Here is a 21,836-nt window from a genome sequence, read left to right as displayed (position 1 = left end):
GTTTAGCTTATATTAATGCTTGGTATTTCCCTTAGTCTATGCTTGATCTATCCTCATTTTTATGTCTTTTTGAATAAATTAATACTTGTAGCATGATTTTTTTCAAGTTAATTTCCAGCATACATTGTTGTAAATCTTTGAAGAAGCTTATAGCACACCTAAATGTTGTCTCTTTTAAATATATAAGTGTTAAGTAAAAACTGTACAATTGCAAAATATAATTTCCATTTCAAATGACTTATTTCTTATTAAATTAAGTTTAAAATTAAGTTTAATTCTGTGATTTTTAGGCTGGGTTTTAAGAGTCATTGCTTTTGTCACATGATCTATCAGGAATCACTCTAATATGATGATTTGATGTTCTAATATTCAATTCATCTTTATTTCTGTAGCTCTTTTACAATGTAGGATGTGTCAAAGCAGCTTAACATAGATGCTTTAGTAAACTGTGTCAGTCCAGTTTTCAGAGTTGAAGTTCATTTTAGTTCAGTTCAGTGTGGTTTGATTTTTACTGCTGAAAGTCCAAACACTGAAGAGCAAATCCATCAATGCACAGCTCCAGAAGTCCTAAACCAAGCAAGCCAGTGATATATTTGGATTATTATTAATACAATGATGATTCTTGTAATCATATATTTTTCCTGCTTTAAAGTTTTGTGAAAAGTGTGAAAATTTTATTTTTAATGATTTATTTATGTAAAGCAAGTCATGTTTTGTATTATATCAGTTTCTTAAAAAAAACTGAAGCAACCCTACAGTTTTCAACACTGATGAAACATGCTTCATTGAATTACTTTCTTGAAGGATCATGCGAATATATCGAACTTTAAACCACTGTCAATAAAAAATAATTTTTAAGTTGTAAAAAATCTGTGTTTTGAATTAAATAAATGTATGGAAAGTATGGAAATAAATATATATAATTATTTTTTATTGTATATATAAAATTATATATATTGTATAACCATCATTATACAATAACATGATTGTTTGTTTTATAGACTATCAAAAATATATATAGCTTAAAGGGGCTAATAATTTTGACCTTAAAATTTTTTTTTTAAATTCTTCTGCAGAAGAAAAAAATATTATCAGACATACAGTGAAAATGTCCTTGCTCTGTTAAACATCATTTGGGAAATATTTAAAAAAGGAAAAAAATTCAAAGGGGGGCTAATAATTCTAACTTCAACTGTGTATATATATATATATATATATATATATATATATATATATATATATATATATATATATATATATATATATATATATTTGCAAATATTACTTTTTACTGCTAGATTGTATGTGTTTTATTTTGTATATTTTTTTAAATCAGATTATACTTGACAGAATAAATATTTTTGGGAGTTTATTATTTTTCCTGATCTGGAAATAATATTTTGTTTACACTTGTTATGAGAAATAAAAAAAGCAGTTTAGGGACTTAATAAAATAAGGAATATGAATCATTTCAATAACATAATCTGTCTTTAATTAATTAATTTTTTATTTTAAATTATTTGGAGGACCCTGGTTAAGAACTACACTCAAAGCATTACTTTTGCTGATTGTTTAAACTACCTGTTTGTTAAAAAAACAAAATTCTTAAATTTTTTTTGAGACAATTTAATTGTTTTATGTTCAATCCACTTACATTTGGAGAAATGATTAAGTTAACTGAATTGTGTGGAACCCAGAATTTTTTACAGTATACTACTTCTGCAGCTAATAAAAATGCGCTACAAACAAACAAACAAACAAATAAATAAATAAATAAATAAATAAATAAATAAATAAATAAATAAATAAATAAATAAATAAGGTGTCACAGTGCCGCAGTGGGTAGCACAATCACCTCACAGCAAGAAGGTTCGAGCCTTGGCCGCGTCAGTTGGCATTTCTGTGTGGAGTTTGCATGTTCTCCCCGTGTTAGCGTGGGTTTCCTCTGGGTGCTCCGATTTCCCCACAGTCCAAAGACATGCGCTATAGGTGAATTGGGTAAGCTAAATTAGCTAAGTATATATGTGTGAATGAGTGTGTATGGATGTCTCCCAGTGTTGGGTTGCAGCTGGATAAAACAAATGCTGGATAAGTTGGTGGTTCATTCAACTGTGGCGACCACAGATTAATAAAGGAACTAAGCTGAAAGAAAATGACTGAATGAATGAATGAATAAATAAATAAATAAATAAATAATCACTTTAAGATTCTTAAGGAAACCAAAAATTACTTTATAAAAATGGATTTTAGATCCTTCATTTTTAAAAGTATGCAAGATGTTTTCTTCATGAACATCAAGTTGACTTTTATTTTATATATTTGTGGATATTTTAAAATAAAAGCCTTGACAAAGTATCAAATCGAAGTCATTTCCCGTTTCCAACTAACCAACACTCAACGCAAGATTACGGAAAATGATTAGACCCCAAAATCCACAAATTGCATCTGACAAGTCCCAAAGACACGGGCAGACACGAGGGGCCCCTTTCCATCTTCTTATAACGATAATGAACAGTAAAAAATCGAGGGTCCCGGGCCAACAAAATCCTTGGCTGCGTTTCGGCTGGCTGTTTATAGGCACTTAATGAAAAACAATTTATCTAAATCACCGCCCCGGAGGATTCGTAGTTAAAGCCTCGTGGAGAGAGGGGTGGGATTTCTGTCAGTGACAAACGCACCGCTTGTTTTTTCCAATTTAAATCCAGTTGAGGGAAGAAAACAGCCGTTTACATTTAGGGCGGATGGAGACGAGAGAGAAAGAGGTGTTGGAGGTTTCGCTTTGCTAAATATGATCACGTCTGGATGTCAACCATAAGCGCGCACGCTGAAATTAACATCCACCGAGATGCTTTAGAGCCACTTAAACTTCCAAAACATATGCATCATACTTTTTTTCGAAAGCTCTAAAAACTCATAATGGAAATGTGCGCGAGTGTTTTTAGACTGGCATTCAGGTGCGAGCTCATTTAGCGAGCAGGCAGATGTACTCACTCTTTAATTATCACGCAGATCAGATGCAGCCGCCCAGTCAAACACAGACATAAAAAGAAACGCTTTCCATAATGCTGCATATTCGAAGAGTTTTTGCATTGGTGATTTAATTAAGCACTCCGGCCAGGCATGGAGTTGCCTTTGTGCGTGTGTGTAGTGGAGGAGCATGAAACAAAGCCAAGGTCGGTGTTAAAGGGGGACTAGTTAGCTCATTGTTGTTATTAGATTGAAATATGGTCAACCTTGACCTAGCATGAGCTTTAATTGGTGGTCTAAAGGTCTTCAGAAAAGACATAATTCACCTGAAATTAGATGGAAGAAAGAAACATTGTGTGTGTATGTCTGAAATATTCTTTTAAATGTGATTTATATAAAGCTGCAGGAGTGCAGACAGTAGAGCGTTCACTGAGATTTTATATATACATTTAAGAATTTAGTGTGATCTTAATAAGATATGAAACTTATGTGAATTGTGTGTGTAAGTGGTTTCTTATACTATTGTAAGATTTCATTTACAGAGGGTTTTTTTCTCAGAAAACATATTTTTAAAGGAGCTGTTGACTTGAATTTTTCACCAGATGATGGTAGCAACTAAAGAAATCCATATATGAAAAGAAAACAAAACTAATTAGTTTATGAATGAAGTTATGTGTGATAAAATGAAATGCCACAGGGTTAAGTGTTGAACACATGAAGAAAGGAACGTGTAGAAAGGCAGTGAAAGCCCAGACAGCGGCTGAAATCTCTCCGTAGTTCTTCAGCAACCCTCTTCCCTTTGTCATTGTAAATTCATATTACACTGTAAAAAATAAATCCGTTAAATTTACGGTAAAAAAACAGCAGCTGTGTTTGCCAGTAAAACTGTAAAAGTAAATCCTAATTTTACAGTAAACTACAGTATTTCATTAATTTATAGATGTAATATGTCTGTATTTTGAATTACCAACATCCAGACATCTTTTGTTACACAGATAGACTTGTTAACACAGCCATATGCAGGTGTTGATGAGAAAGTTACATGATGAACAAATGCATATCAGTGTATAGATGGTGCTCAGTGTCATTCACACACCTACTAAACACCAGTATGGTCACACACATAAAATTAAAGTCATCAAATAAACATTGTTTATCATCATTAGATGTAACCTAAATCTGTACTGTACATAACTGATGAGGAAACAACTAAAAAGATAGTAATGTCTACAAAAGTGATGTGCCATACAGGGAATTCTGGGAAAGTCAATTTACGGTTATTCGCCATATATATTAAGGAAATATACCGTTAATCAGGTTGCTGATTTTTACCATAGTATTTTTACAGTTTCTTACCGTTGAAATCACAGCCATTTTTTACAGAGTAGCTGCTTCGGTCCAACATCTACATTTGCAGGATGATGAAGATGAAACCAGTGTGGACATTTCAGCAAGACAATGATCCAAAATACAGCCAAGGATACTCTCAAATGCTTTCAGAGAAAGAAAATAAAGCTGCAGAATGGCCCAGCCAATCACCTGACTTGAATCCAATAGAAATACAATATAAAAAGATCAGATTTGATGGACGAGACCCACAGAACCATCAAAATTTCTACACTGAAGTTGAAATCTGTGAAAACCTCATACCTGAGCAATTCATGTGACTTCATTCTCCACATGAGATGCATCTTTAAGCTGCCATAATTAAACATTCTTTTATATAAAGTATTAAATACATTTCAGTACACTGTAAAATATTTGACCTTAAATTTACAGTAAATAACTGGCTAATAGTTGCATTACTTTCACAGTAAGGTACTGTATGTAAATTCATAGTAAATTAATGTGAGGCACTTCATAATAACAATGATTCTGTAAAATATTTCTAAGTATCATAGAAGTGCCTGTCCTAGCATTAAAGTTAATATGTATTCATTTCTATGTTTAATAAAATATTAAAAGTTTTTGAATTCCTATAAATAACGTGCAAGAGATATAGTCATTTTTACAGTAATTTGCTGTAACCATGATGCCTGCCTTAATTTTTACAATAAAATTCTGAACACATAAAATTTAACAGTTAAATCCTATAGAAATGATCTGAGTTCTGACACTAATGTAATCTACTGTAAAATTACAGTAATATGTTGTGAAATTCTGGGAATGTATTACAGTGTAGTTCAGTACGTTCTCCTTGTGTCATTGTAATGTTATTACACATAACTTGGTTCGGGTGGTTCGAAAGACCCACCCCTCAATGACAAAGGTCCAGAATTTGTCCCATACATGAGCTCATTTGTCCTATTTTGACTGCTGCACCATCATAAATTGTAAAAAATAACCCATTGAAAAAGGCTGGGTCAGTTGGCATTTCTGTGTATAGTTTGCATGTTCTCCCCATGTTGGCTTGGGTTTTCTCCTGGTGCTCCGTTTTTTTCCCACAGTCCAAAGACATGTGGTATGGATGAATTGGGTAAGCTAAATTGTCCATCGTGTATGTGTGTGAATTGGATTGTATGGGTGTTTCCCAGTGATAGGTTGTGATTGGAAGGGCATCCGCTGCATAAAACATGTGCTGGATTAGTTGGCGGTTCATTCTGCTGTGGTGACCTCAGATTATTAAAGGGATTAAGCCAAAAAGAAAATGAATGAATGAATTTTTTTTACAAAAGAGGCATGACAGTCATGAAGCTCTTTTATGATTATTATGTTTCATTTTTTTATTATTTAAATAGGCAAATTCTGACTGATAAAATGTAATGGAAATGAGGAAAGTTGAATGTGCTGACCAGTTAGTTATTTGCCTAATAAATTACAATAGGCTACTGTTTTTGATTCAAAACTTTAACAGATTCCTATTTTTTTTCTTATGATATAGGATGTAATTTTTGTTTAAAAAATAGGTATTGTTTTCACATTTCTTTATTCTAAATCTTTAGGAAATAGTTTGTTAAATTAAAAAGTGTGGTTATGATGACCATACAACAAGCTAATTCAACTAAAAATAGTGCTTAAATGCAGTTAAATTCACTAAATGCAGTATTTAAATATCATAATTAAATAGAAATTGAGGTGAATAACTGCAAAAAGGTTCACATTTTAAAAAAGACGAACCACCCCTTTCACCGGCTGGCTACGGGCCTGATACAATGATTTGCCTAATTACCATAACTTGCCTTGTTAGCCTAGTTAACCTAGTTAAGACTTTAAATTGCATTTTAAGCTGAATACTAGTGTCTTGAAAAACATCTAGTAAAGTATTATCTCCTGTCATCATGGCAAAATAAAAGAAATCAGTTATTAGAAATGAGTTATTAAAACTGTTATGCTTAGAAATGGGTGTTTAGGAAAAAAATACATAAAAGAATTACGATTTAACAGGAGGGCTAATAATTCTGACTTCAACTGTATATATATATATATATATATATATATATATATATATATATATATATATATATATATATATATATATATATATATATATATATATTTCTGACTAGAATTTTCTCTGTCATGGTTTAACATCTCTGTTTTTGTGTCTCGTCTTAGATAATGGTGCTGACGGACCCGGAGTTTGAGAGCAGTATTCTCATCAGCTCAGATGAAGGAGCCAGCTATCAGAAGTACCGCTTAAACTTCTTCGTCTTGAGTCTGCTTTTCCATCACACGCAAGAGGACTGGGCTTTGGCCTACAGCCACGACCAGAAGGTAACAGAGCCTGTAGTAGTTTATATATATATATATATATATCCCAGTTCACTCTATTCCTTTTTCTTTCTGCGCATTCCTGGACTGACTGAGAATCATTTATGAGCACATTTTATTCCAAACTCTTTTAATACTTAAAGCATAGTTCACCCGAAAATGAAAATTCTGTCATCATTTACTGTTTGAGTTTCTTTCTTCTGCTGAACACAAAGAACGATATACTGACAAATTTTGGAGAAAAAAGGCTTAGTATTTTTTTGTTGCTACAATGGGAGTCAGTGGCTGCTGGTTTCCAGCAATCCTCAGAATATCTTGTTTTGTGTTCACAGAAGGAAGACATTTGTTAAAGTTTAGAACCACTTGAGAGTGAATAAATGGTCAGGATGTTTTATTTTTGTGTGAACTAAAACTTTGAAATCGTTTGAATCCTATTGTGTGTGAGTGGTGATAGTGGGGTTGGGTATCGTTAGAATTTCATCAATTCTGAATCCAATTTCAGTTTCACTTATCGATTTCAATTTTTACGGATTCCTAATTTCGGTTCCTTAATAAAAAAACTAAAAAAAAAAAAAGATATAAAAAAAATAATAAAATAAAATAAAATAAAATAAAATAAAATAAAATAAAATAAAATAAAATAAAATATTAAGTAATTTCGGCTCTGTTCACGAGGAAATTCAGGTTAGTTTCCATTGATCTGATCACAATTGGACAAACACTTTACAATAAAGTTGTATTAGTTAACGCTAGTTAATGCATTTACTAACATAAACAGTGAACAATACATTTATTACAGTATTTGTTCATGTTAGTTAAACTTTGTTATGCGTTCTTAGGTAATCTCAGAATTGCATTCTATTAATTCAATGTTTGTGAACCAACCGCAGATGCTTTCATGTTGGTTGTGACATATTAGTTTACTGCAATGATTACACTTAGCTTTGCCACTGTTTTTTACCACATGTAGCCTTTTGAGCACATGTTGCGGTCCGTCTAATGTTTAGATTGTAGCTAATTATATTATAGTGCTCACCAGCGCAGAAGTTCCTGACAGATTGTCAAGTGAAAAAATAAAAATGTGTACACATACAGGAATCGATAAGAGTAATCACAATTTTACTTTTAAAGCAAGTACCCGATTCATAAGTGTTTGATTTGATAGTTAATAGGGTCACTAACGAACCAAGGGACACTCAAAAAAAGATTTTTTGCTGCTTGTTCAATCTGATCTTATAAAATGAGCTGAAACAACACAACTCTTGAGATTTTTGGGGGGACAACTGTGTTGGGAAAACAAGAATGAATTGTGTGGAAACCTGCATTTTTACAGTGTATGTAATAAGGGGCCATTCAGCATGTTTTTCCTTTCTATTGCACTTCTTTTCTGTTTTTCAGTATAAACACACACTTGACGTCTGTGTGTGACCGTTACGCTCACATCTTGCATCTTTTGAAGCAAAGAAGTGCTGCATTTTTAAGTTATCCCCATAGCCAGCACCCCGACACGGACGCACTGAGGCGCAGTTTTTCCACATGTCAATGTTTATGAATAGATTACACCAAAAAGAACACGAGTAATCTTGAACAAAACTGTACATCAGTTTAAAGATACACCCATAAGCACCCATTGCAGCTAGTTGATTTTCAATTGAAAGCTTATAAAGAATGTATTTGCTAAATTTGTGTAAGTTTTGCAGAAAACACTTATTAGATATGGAGTACATATCATCAAACTTAAATTGTACAGCAGGGTTGCTCATTACTGTCAGTTTCAGAGCAGTGAACCAATCAAAAGAACTCGAAGGCAGGGCAAACATTGCCAGTTTCTATTTACAGGCACTCAGCGGCTCTGTCCGAATAACCCTTGTGCTTTATGCTGCAGTTTTTGTTTTATAAACCATTCCTAAACAGCTTGCCTTGATTTTTTTTTTTTTCTTTTAGAAAAAAAAGATGCAATCAGTGAGAATGAGTCCTAAATAAACTGTTACTGTACAGCAATTCTAAAATATCAGATAATAATAATAATAATAATAATCATAATAATCATAATCATAATAATCATTATCCTAATTTTTTGATTGCCTCACAGCAAAAAGGTTGCTGGTTCGAGCCCCGGCTGGGTCAGTTGGCATTTCTGTGTGGAGTTTGCATGTTCTTCCAATGTTTCGTGTGGGTTTTCTTCAGGTGCTCCGGTTTTCCCCACAGTCCAAAGACATGCGCTATAGGTGGATTAAACAAGCTAAATTGGCCGTAGTGTATGTGTGTGAATGTAAGTGTGTATGGGTGTTTCCTGGTGTTGGGTTGCAGGGAGGGGATCCGCTACGTAAAACATATGCTGGATAGGTTGGTAGTTCATTCCGCTGTGGTGACCCCTGATTAATTAAAGCGACTAAGCTGAAAAGAAAATGAATGAATTAACACATTTAGATTTTTAGTTTTAAATATGGGGAAAAAAAGCAACACATTTAATTTAAATTAATTTAAAGTATTTAAGTAAAAAAAAATACTCAAAGACATAAATATCGTAATTCTAAAGAAAAAAAAATCAAGTGATCTCTTCTTTTTTTCTTTGTCCTATAAATGAAAAAAGGATGTAAGTAAATATTTATGATTTATAATGTTATTCAAAAATATTTATAATATGTTATTTGTCATACTGTTTGTTATTTGATTGTTTTTTTAACATGGAGACACAATGAAAGTCATTGATTATCAAGCCATTATCAGTATCAAGTTTATAAGTGTATAAATGCATGATAACTTGATGCTGATAATAATCAGACTTGATAATCAATGACTTTCATTGTGTCTCCATGTGTAAAAAGCATTCAAATCTCCAAGCCTCAAAATCTGTCCTTGCATTCCTTTCACTGAATGCAATTGTAAAGTAAATACTAGCTAACTAAAATGTGATGGGTATTCTGTGCTTGATTATCCCACACAGAGCTGACTGCTTTGTATCTTCTTATTATATTATGTGGTGTGATATTATTTGGCAAAGGTGTTTTTTTAGTTTGGTTACCAGCACATTTTTGCTTCCTGGAATGCTTTTCAGATCAAATTAGTAAATTCTCTAGAGTGCTGGGGAGAAATGTAACATTTGATAATCACTTACCAAGGACAAACCTTCCCACGAGAGTAAGAGTGAGAACGAAAGATGAAGAGAGCAAAGAAGACAAAGACTTTTGACTTTTAAAGGTCTTCTTTTATTTGGCAGTGATTCATATTTGTAGACTTGCCCATAAAGGAAACCCAATGAAAGTGTGAGCTAAAGCTTGTAAATACACCCAAACTGTGTATAAACAACATCGCTGTCCAGCTTTGAAAGAGTTTCTTGTTGTATAGAAGGATAATCTGTTTGAAATTTAAGGTTTAAATACTGAGCACTGCCAATTTCATCATCATCATCATCATCATCTTCATTATCATTATTATTATTATTTATTTTTTTATTTATTTATTTTTTTTATAATAATATTTTTATTTTCTATTTATTATATGAATATGGTATCAAGGTTAACTCTCCTGAACACTGATAATGTGTTGTCTAAATATAAACATTTATTTATTTATTTATTTATTTATTTATTTATTTATTTATTTATTTATTTATTTATTTATTTATTTAAGGCACAGAGCTGATATGACGAAGTTGTGCTAACAAAACAAATAAGCAAAAAGCTAATAAAAATGAAAATTAACAATAAATAAACAATAAAAATACAAAACAAATCAAGCAAATACAATAAATAAATAAATCTTTTTTCAAAAAGCATTAATAATATATATTTATTTATAAATAAATAAATAAACAATGTTTATCTTTTATAGGATAAATAATTAAGTATCAATAAACAACATAAAATACAAAACAAAACAATTAAAAAAACAAACAAACAAATAATATTTATTTACTTGTTTATTTAAAAACAATATTTTTATTATAAACAATGTGTTTATAAGCTAACAAACAACACAAGCAAAATAAAATGTAAATAAACTAATAAACAAACCAAAAAATGCATTAGAAATGCATTTATTTATTTGTTCATTTTAATTAATATATTTATTTATTTGTTATTTTTTTAAACAATATTTTGATTCTATACAATTACTTTATAAATAAATAAACAACACAAATTACAAAAAAAAACAATAAGATAAACAACACATAAATAAAATGTATTTATTTATAAATTATATACATATTTATATAAACAATTTATAAATAAATACATTTTATTTACTTATCTTTTGCTTATTTTTTTGTTTTTGTTTTGCATTTTGTGTTGTTTATTTATTTATCAATAAATTGTTTATTATTTGTAATATGATATTAAAATATGTATTGTTTGTCTTACTGTTTGTCATACTAATTTGTTATTTGAGTGGTTTTATCAACAAAATAAACAATTTATAAACAATTCATAAAAAATAAAGAACACAAAATATAAAACAAAAACAATAAAAACAAACTTATAAACAAATAAATGCATATTTATTTTTTTATTTATTTATTGTTTATTTGTTTATTTATTTATTTAAGCAAAAACAGAAAACATAATAATAAGATTATTATTAATAATACAAATAATAATACAAATACTACTACTACTACTACTACTACTACTACTACTACTACTACTACTACTACTACTACTACTACTACTACTACTAATAATAATAATAATAATAATGTTGCCCAAATTGAAGCATTTTTATTTTCAATGTGAAAAACTGCAACAAATTCAAATTCAATTTAAATTAATAATCAATAAATATTTAAGTAATAAAATATAACAACAAAGACATATAATATCATATAAATCATAATCATAAAATATAAATCATAAATCCAGAGGAAAAAAGTGATCTATTATTTTTCTAAATACATTAAATACAAAAATATACATTAATATTAAATGAAGTACTTATGTTCTAAAAATATTCACAATTTCCTTTTTGTCATGTAATATATATATATATATATATATATATATATATATATATATATATATATATATATATATATATATATATATATATATATATATATATCAAATAAATGCTAACTTGATAATTGTAATGATAATCAGTATTGACTTTTAATGTCTCCATGTTTAAAACCCCCTCAGATCTTCTATTGTCAAAAACCATACATATGCATTAATGCACCAATGCAGAAAGCAATTTTCCCATCTTTGCCAACATTTTTAGCACTTAAATATGGAGCATCTCAGTCACCGCTCTGTGCACTCCTATAATGATGTTATCCCCAACCATTCTGTGATGTGCTTGGAGACAGCCATGCTTACTCGCTCCAAAAAAAAAAAATGACACACATTATAACTGTGGCGACATGGCACTAAAGTGTCTCATTTTGTGAATGGACAAGGGTGGCTGACACGGTGTCCAGACTCATCACGGCCAGAGCAGAACTGTGGATTAGGTCAACACCTCTAGCATTGTCTTATCGAGAGGTGTCAGGCTGGGTAGGTCCACTGCCGGACCATTCATTAAAAAAGCAGATGGAGGTTTAGGCCCAGATTTCTCCCTTCCCTCAGATGAACTCCAGCTCAGGCCTCTGGGAATCTGGCGAAAAAAGAAATAGCAATTGATCCCTGCCCACCCTCTCAGTCTGGTTAACGGAGGTTTCATTGACCAGCGAAAAGTCCACAAAAGCCATTCGATGTCTTTAATGATACTAATAGCTGCCTCTAAATGGCCATTTTATGCAATGGCGAAAGAAGGAACTGAGATTTTTTTCCTATATATCAACTAGTGGATGGGACCAAGGACATAGCTTTGATGTACATCAAATAAGCCTCACTTTTTATTGATGCAAATGGCCTGCTTTGATTGAACCATTATTATGGGTTCAGATTAAATTAAGAGCATAGTATCAGTGGCATAATGTTGATGATGGTAAATAAGGGATGTCATTGCATTTATTTGTGCTAAATCGATATGTCGTGCAATTGTCTTCAAGGTGAGGCAAGTCTCCTTGACTCTGGGAACTTTGCTGGTGATGGGCATTTCTCCAACTTTCCAGTCATTTCATACTGTCCTTTCTACAAAGCATATATTTAGTAACAAGAAAAGAATGGTAGGTTGTCAGTTTTTTTTAAGCTAAAATGTTTTTGAGGCATTTTTTATGGAGATTAATGCAGATAATTTTTTCTAAATATTATTTGAGCTTCATAATTAGCATTTTATCCCATGGTAGTTCCCTAAATAATAGTTTTTAATAATTAAAATTTAATACAACCGCTCCAAAAAAATGAATTTGTCTCATAAATTTGTATTGATTAAATCATATTCCATAAAGCCGTTCAATGTCTTTAATAGCTGACTCTAAACTGCAATTTTATGCAACGGTCAAGGAAGGAACTGGGATTTCTTTCCCAGTGGATGGGACCAAGGGCACAGCTTTGATGTACAGTGAATAAGCTTCGCTTTTTTGATGAAAATGACCTGCTTTGATCAAAGCATTATTATGGGTTTGGAGGAAATTAAGTGCATAGTATTTGAGGCGATAATGTTGATAATGGTAAAAAATGGCATTTTGTTGGTGCGTTTATTTGTGTTTAATCGACATGTAGCACAATTGGGTTCAAGATGAATCAAGTTCAATTCCTACCTTGGGGTTACTTTGTTATTACTATTGCATTTGCTCTAGTCATTTCATACTGTCCTATTTACAAAGCATAAATATGGTAACAAAAAAAGAAGAGTGGTAGTTTGTCACTTTTTTTTTAAAGATAAAATGTTTTTAAGGTATTTAAATGGAGATTAATGAGGATAATTTTTTATTAATATTATTTGATCTTTAGTATTTTACAAATTGTAAATGCCTGAATAATTGTTTTTTAAAATTAAAATTTAATAAAACCACACCAAAAAATGAATTTGTCTCATTAAATTTGTCTTGATTAAATAATATTCGCCATAAAGCTATTTGATGTATTTAATGATACTACTAGCTGCCTCTATATGCCCATTTTATGCAACAGTCCTTATTAGTAATATTATTACTATTTTTCAGTTAATGCAAACAAAACCTCATGAAGTTTTATTTATTTATTTTACTGTTTTATTTCACTTTTATGTTTTATACTTCCAAAATAAATTTTGTCTACATTCAACAGTCCCTGAGCAAATTATAGCATTTTATTACAATGTCATTTTAGGTGTTTTTGTGACTTCAGTCACAGCCTTAGATGAAATCAGCTGAAATATAATACATCGAATCTCTCAAAATCTCAGCAGTGGATCGTTAAGCAACTCCACAAACAGCAGCTTTACGTATTGCCAACCTGTTTGCCCTTATTTAAAGAGGACTCTTAGGATTTTGCTGTGTACATTTTGTCTACATCCAACATCCCCTAAGCAAGTTATAGCAATTTATTTCAATGTTATTCAAGTCGTTTTCAGTGGGGAAAACTAGTGTATTTTATTTACTGACAATGTAGATGCCTAAAAGTTTTGGGAATGATTTATACAGAAAGATTGTTACATAATAACAGGACACTGAAGCAAGCTTGACTTTTTCCAAATAATATATTTACAGTTACCATTAACAACATCTTCGACAATGAACAAATTAAAAAATAATAAATAAATTATGCTTCAAAGTCCATGGTGTAAAAACTATAGATGAAAATATTGACTATACTATTAATATTTATATAACTAAACTAGATTAAATATATGGATCATCTTGAAGTTTTATGTGCCTGCACGGATATGGTGTTGGCTCTGTGCTCCTCAGCTGGAACCTTTGACCATCGTGGGCGTCTCTTTCAGCCTCAGCAAACCTGCTGACTTGCCAAATTACTCTAGCTTGCCTAATTAACCTAATTAAACTAGTTAAGCCTTTAAATGTCACTTTAAGCTCAATACTAGTATCTTGAAACATAAATATCATGTACTCTCATCATGGCAAAGATAAAATAAATCAGTTATTAGTAATGATTAATTAAACTATTATGTTTAGAAATGTGTTGAAACAAATCTTCTTTCCGTTAAAAAGAAATTTGGGAACACATATACATGGGGCTAATAATTCAGGATGGCAAATAGTTCTGACTCCAACTGTATATTTAGTTTTTCATCTTATTTAAAGTCACAGCTAGTCACTATAGTAAAGTGCTCGAGGACTGTTTTTTCTCCAGGTATTATAGAGCCCTCTTCTCGAAACATATGTTCGGTGTGCCGATCTTCCAGCTTTGGGTGTTTCTGGAAGAGCCCAGCACTGATTCATCAGCGGCGTAGAGTTGAGAATAAAAATCAGCGGCTAAATTATGCATGGCAGATGGTTCGGGAGATGACAAAACTTTCATTATCCTTCAGGCGCTGCTTTGGCTTCTCTCGTCTAATCTTCCATTTTAAATTGAAGCAAAAATAATGTATCATCAGTGTCTCCATGAAGACATTCGACTGTTGTTTCTTGTTGCAGGAGTTGTCTAAATAAATGACAAATAAATTATGCCCGCTTTCTATCCCCCACCAGCGTTTTGCTCACGATAACAGACGTGTCATTCTCAAAGCTCTGTGTACCGTCAGCCTTATCATTCCCGTTGAATGAGATGCCAAAGGATTCATTTCGGCTTCAGTGACTTTTGCATCGTCATAATATTTATGTAATTGTCTGTTTTGGCATGTTATTTATATCAAATTATTTCATTTGGTGATTATAGGCTGTTTTGTGCACTCGTCATGTTGAAACAGTGTCCTGACATGTTTTATGAGTAAAGAAAAATGAAGTTTTTATCACTGTAAAGTGTGTTTGCAGGTTTGAATGGCTCATTGTACGGTAGAAACTCCAACCATGGTACATTTTATTAAATATATATGATAAAGGAACAATATATAGTGGTGTGAAAAAGTATTTGTCCCCTTACTGATGTCTTTTTTTCATGTTTTCATGAGCATGAACCACCTTTTTAAGATCACGCCCCAAAATCACAATTGGATTCAGGTCAGGACTTTGACTTGGCCACTCCAAGTACTTTATAAATGGCACTAGACACATTTATAAAGTTACAAAACATGTATTTTAAATAAATGCTGTTCTTTTGAAGTTTCTAAAACAAACAAATAAACAAATAATAAAAAAATTGTGATTTATTAAAATATGAAACAGTGCAAACTTAAAATAATAATAATGAAAAATAATAATAATGAATAATTAGAGAGCTGCATCAAATAATTATTTTTTTCACCAATTTTTGGATGACGTCAAACTTAATGAGGCTGAAAACTGTACTTTCCATCAAAAAAATGAATTAAACTTGAAATTCTGAAATATTTATTAAATATATATTAAAAATAACATTATTTTAACAAAACAGTAATTTAATATTGCACAATAATATTTTTTTTGCATATTTTGATCAAATATACGCAGCCTTGATGGACATTTTTGAAATAATAATACTAATAATAATGGTAATAACATTAATTATTATTATTATTATTATTATTATTATTATTATTATTATTATTATTATTATTATTATTATTATTACTACTGTTATTAATGTTATTATTTATTTATTAATTCATTTTCTTTTCAGCTTAGTCCCTTTATTAATCTTGGGTCGCCACAGCGGAATAAACTGCCAACTTATCCAGCATATGTTTTACGCAGCGGATGCCCTTCCAGCTGCAACCCATCGCTGGGAGTGAATCCATACACACTACGTACAATTTTAGCTTACCCAATTCACCTATTGGACTTGTGGGGGAAATCAGAATTAATTCAGAAAAAAAATTATACCCGGACTCCACACAGAAATGCCAACTGACCAGACCGGGACTCGAACCAGTGACCTTGTTGCTGTGAGGCGGTTGTGCTACCCACTGTGCCACCATGCTGCCAATTTTATTATTATTATTATTATTATTATTATTATTATTATTATTATTATTATTATTATTATTATTATGCAAGCATCATTATACAGTGAATAACAATTATACCCAGGGCCGGCGTGTCCATAGAGGCGACCCCCTCCCGGTCTTCACTTTTGTCCGTGAGACCCCCATGAAGCCAGCATGATCATCGTTTGTGTAGAGTGGCAGTTGAGCTAGCTCCGTCCCTGATTATACCTAATTATACTAAATAATCCTAACCACATCAGACAAAAAAAGCATATTTACATCTGCCATTAGGTTTCTTTCTTACTTCTTTTGTATTGTTTTTAAGTGAGATTGACAGTAAAACTTTGCATCACCTTCCATTGTGCAGAAGAAGAAAAAAAAAAAAGTCGTAAAAGATGAGCTTGTTAATAACCTTATCTGAAAACGGCAGCAGAGTGACATTGTAACGTTCTTGGAAAAAAGCCACTGGAGTGATGTTTTCATATGAGCGCATGTTGCTTTGTTTCATCAAGAAAAGCATTAATCTGTTGAGCCGCGCATGTCGTTGTCAGCTACTTGTGGAAAACCTGACACATCAGATAAACACTCTGCTTTATCACTCTGACTCACTTCAAGTAGCTTTTGTGTCTCGTCTTGTGGAGTCGAAAACAAACACCTGTCTTTCAAAAGACACTCATTGTTTCATTTCATTGGCAGGTTTTTGTTTCCTATATATATATATTTTTAATACAGAACTTGACATTTTGCAGCATTCGCTTTACAGTGATGTTCCTTAGAAAGAGATATTAAAAAAGAAAGAAGAGAAAGTATGTGCTGAAAAGTTTAGAAGGGGAAAACACATTCAATGCATGGCTCTCTGAAATAAAGAGATAAACAGAGAACACAGAAGGTCTAAGCACAGGTTTATGTAACAGAAACAGCAATGGAATGGGAGTGGGAAAGAGTTTGTGCATATTGAGTAATTTATGTGACTCTGGCTATTTTCAGGATGAAATATTACTTACCGTGCAGTATGCTATTAAAAAAAAGTTATAGTACACGAAACACTTTGCATGTATTTGCATTTTGCATCACATGCACTCTAAGAAACTATCTAAGATTATATATCACACAGTGTGCTTTTAATATATTTGAGCAATACTACATGAGTAGCAGTGCGATATGGCTGTACTGTATTGGCACTGGTGGGAGGCGTGCATTGGCCGCAGGCCGAGTTCCTTAGTGTTCCACCAGTGACAATATACAGCCATATCGCACTGCTATGAGTGTGATATTGTGTTTATATAAACAGGCATAATCATGTGTAAAATAGGAAAATCAAACATGGAGATACTCAAAAACTCTTTTGTAAGAGGAACTACTTTCTTCCGCCGTTCATACAAATCTGCAGCTGACGTCAGAACAGTAGAAACTGCTGCTAATTCACCAACGCCACTTTAAAGCTAGTATTTGAATGATTCTCTAGCGTAATATCTACCTAAGTGATGACAAAACAGGTGATTTTGCTCACATTTTAAGATTATAAGGATGAACGGCATGAAATGCCATCAGTTTACCTGTTTGCCATTCAGTATTTCTCTGTTGCAGTCAGGATATCACAAAAATTTTCCTCAAAAAACCAAATCAAGGCAAACACTATCAGGTTACGATGGTATAAATACAGCACTACAACATACAAAAGAGAGACATCCACTTAGAGTGTCACTTACCAGTTTTATAATGATATGATCTGCTGTAATTAGAATTTTTGCTGAGTTTTTCCTCCCCAAGGCACTTATTATGCAGTCTCTGTCGCCATCTTGTGGCGGAACGTCAACCACCCTTGCTGTGCTCATTATGTCAGGCTAATGGCCACCAATGCGCTGAATCTTCAAAATTATAAATATTTTGACATGGGCACTATTCTTATAAATAAACTGCATAGTTTTAATCTAAACAACTACATTCTCACCAAAAAAAAGCATTAAAAGTACATTATGTTGTCCAAGAGCTGCAATAACTGTAGTGAGTCTATTGATCTGCTGTCACTTAATGTGGGCGGAGTAATACTCAAGGGTGATGAGGCTGTACTAGTGCTGGTATTGCAGAATATCACACGGCTATCAGCTAATCAGATTCGAGAACCAGACAGAACTGTTGTGTGTATATATATATATATATATATATATATATATATATATATATATATATATATATATATATATAATGTATATAGAATTTTTTTAAACAGGTCTGAGTGTTTTTAACAAACTGAGTGTGTAGTAAGTTAAGATTAAACTTAAAAAGATAGACCACGCAATTTATTAATTAGTCAGAATGACAAAATTGGGTAACATTTTAGTTCAGGTCACAATTCAAGCTATAAACTACTGGCTTATTACCTGCATATTATTAAGAAATTACTGTTCATTAATATTTATAAAGCATGATCATACTCTGCATTACTAATCCTACCCAAAACCTAAACCCAACTACAACCTTACTATTATTAAGCAAATAATTTTGTGAGCTAGTAGTGTTAGTTAATGAATTGTTATTACCATGAATTGTGACCTAATCTAAAATGTTCCCTAAAAGTATTTATATTTGTTGTAACTGAAACATCAGGGTTGTTCCACACCAAATACCACCTTTTAACTCTTTTAAAGCTATTTAGTTAATAAGTTACATCTTATTATAATTAAAAATGAATAGAAAGATTTCTAAAACACTACATCTGTGTTACTGTATTTCATACAAAACAATAAAAATCTGCAAAAGACAATATTTTCATGTTAAATTGGGAAGAAATTTCAGTAGTTGTTCACGGACAAAAATTAAATGTTTACCCAAATGCATAACTGTAAATTGTTTGCCAAGAGAAACTGAGAATTTTCAAGTTGTCAGTTTTGTGTGTGCATGTGTAACCTGTGCCAGCTCCCAGTTAGTCTTCGTGTCCATGTAAAAAACATCTAGCAAATTCAAAGCTCAGGCCTGCAGCTCTCCATCTCTCTGACCTGCCTCCTGGGGTTTCAGCCTCACGGGATGCCTCCTAAAAGCCTCCCTGACCTACCGCATCAGTCAGAGCTGAAAACACCACCTCGCAGACACATGGAGGAAGATCAGGAACTGTAGGGTTTCACAATTTGCTGAAAGATACTGTACTGGGAGAACCAGAGGGGACGGAGCTAATGTGATGAAGTCGGGCTAACAAAACAATCAACAAACAAAAATAAATAAGCCAGAAAAAATTCAAAATAATCAAACAAATAAATAAATAAATGTTTTTTTTTTCTTCAAAAGCTTTAATATTTTTTTTGTTTATTTAAATAAATAATATATAATAAGTAATAAATATTTAAATAAAAATACTCTCTCTCTCTCTCTCTCTCTCTCTCTCTCTCTCTCTCTCTCTCTCTCTCTCTCTCTCTCTCTCTCTCTCTCTCTCTCTCTCTCTCTCTCTCTCTCTCTCTCTCTCTCTCTCTCTCTCTATATATATATATATATATATATATAGTTAAATAAAAAATATAAATAAATGACACAAAATAAAAAACAAAAATAATTAAAAAGAAACAAATAACAATATATATTATAAATAAACAATATTCATATAATAACAGTTAACAAACTGTTTATTTCTAAATAATAAACAACACAAAATACAAAAGAAAAAAATAAACAAACAGATAAACTAACCAAAAATGCATAAAAAGTGTTTATTTATTTATTTATTTATCAATAAACAGTATACATTTTTATAATAAACAATTTATTGATGAATAAATAAACACACAAAACAAAAACAATAAAAATAAACAGACAAATAAATAAAAATATTTTTATATTTATAAGCTATATTTATTTGTATAATAAAATATTTATAAATAAACAACACAAATACAAAACAAAAAATAAACAAATAAGCAAACAAATATATAATGTTATTTGTTTATTTATAAATAATGTTTATACAATTAATTAATTAATTAATAAACAACACAAAATATAAAAATAAATGAACAAATAAATAAACAAAAAGTAACCAATATAAGCAATATTTATATTTTAACAGCAAAATTTATTTATTAAAAAAAATAAACAAAACTAAATACAACACCAAAATAAAAAATAAACTAAACTAATAAGCAAACAAATAAATGCAAAATATTTATTTATTTATTTAATTATTTAAGCAATGCTCTCACTTTAGTTTGTAGACCAGTTTGCACTAATAATCATTATGACATTTGCCTCAAATATACATTTAATTTGCTGCTTATTAATTGTTTGTAGGTGTTGTTAAGTGAGAATTAATAGTGAAATTTAACAAACTAAACCAAAACAATGTTGTTTAAAACTCTTTTTTTCTTGTTGTTTTTAGAACTAAGTAACTGCAATAAGTCAATACATCTTGTGAATAATAATGAAAAAAAACAAAAAATTATAATAATACTAATAATAACTGTCTTTTCGGTGGTGCAATGGGTAGCATGCTCGCCTCACAGCAAAAAGGTCGCTGGTTCGAGCCTTGGCTCAGACAGTTGGCATTTCTGTGTGGAGTTTGTATGTTCCCCCCATGTTCGTATGGGTTTCCTCCCAGGGCTCCGGTTTACCCCACAAGTCCAAAGACATGCGGTACTGTTGAATTGGGTGCTAAAATTGTCCATAGTGTATTTGTGTGAATGAGCGCGTATAGATTTTTCCCAGCGATAGGTTGCAGCTGCGTAAAACATGTGCTGAATAAGTTGGCGGTTCATTCCGCTGTGGTGACCCTTGATTAATAAAGGGTCTAAGCCGAAAAGAAAAACGAATGAATGATAATAATAATAATAATAATAATAATAATAATAATAATAATAATAATAATAATAACAACAACAACAGTAATAATGTTAATGCCTTCAATTTATTTTATGACTCAAGCATCCCTTTATCACTTAACATACATTTTAAAAACAATGACTCTACAAAATGAATGTACCATATTAATAATAGTAGTAGTAATAATAGTAATGCACTTTTTAAAAATAAAACTATCTAAAAAGTACATTAAACTACATTCAAATTAATTAAAATAATCAGTGTGATGAAGATTTATTTGTTTGTATAATATATTTGTTTTAGCTAAATAGCAGATAGTTCAGTTTATTACTTTAGATATTTCCCCAATGACTGATTTATTTCTGGCGGGTTCTCCTGCAATCCAAGTCCAAGTAAATGTAAACAGTAGAGCTGTTTAAATCATGGCTTTATATATGCCGTCGGCATGTCAGAGCAGAGCTGAAGGT

General features: G+C 31.2%; 1 protein-coding gene across 1 annotated transcript in view; it reads left to right on the top strand.

The window, feature by feature from the left end:
- Positions 1–21,836, top strand: part of sorcs3a (sortilin related VPS10 domain containing receptor 3a) — a 352,179-nt gene that overhangs the window by 161,801 nt on the left and 168,542 nt on the right. Inside the window, 1 exon segment of the mRNA XM_056456597.1 lies at positions 6,523–6,681. Coding sequence (XP_056312572.1) covers positions 6,523–6,681 — 159 coding nt within the window.

This window comes from Danio aesculapii, chromosome 1 (genome assembly GCF_903798145.1).
Source record: "Danio aesculapii chromosome 1, fDanAes4.1, whole genome shotgun sequence".
NCBI lineage: Eukaryota > Metazoa > Chordata > Actinopteri > Cypriniformes > Danionidae > Danio > Danio aesculapii.
The sequence above is the reverse complement of the archived record's forward strand: the minus strand, read 5'-3'. Positions and strand labels throughout refer to the sequence as shown.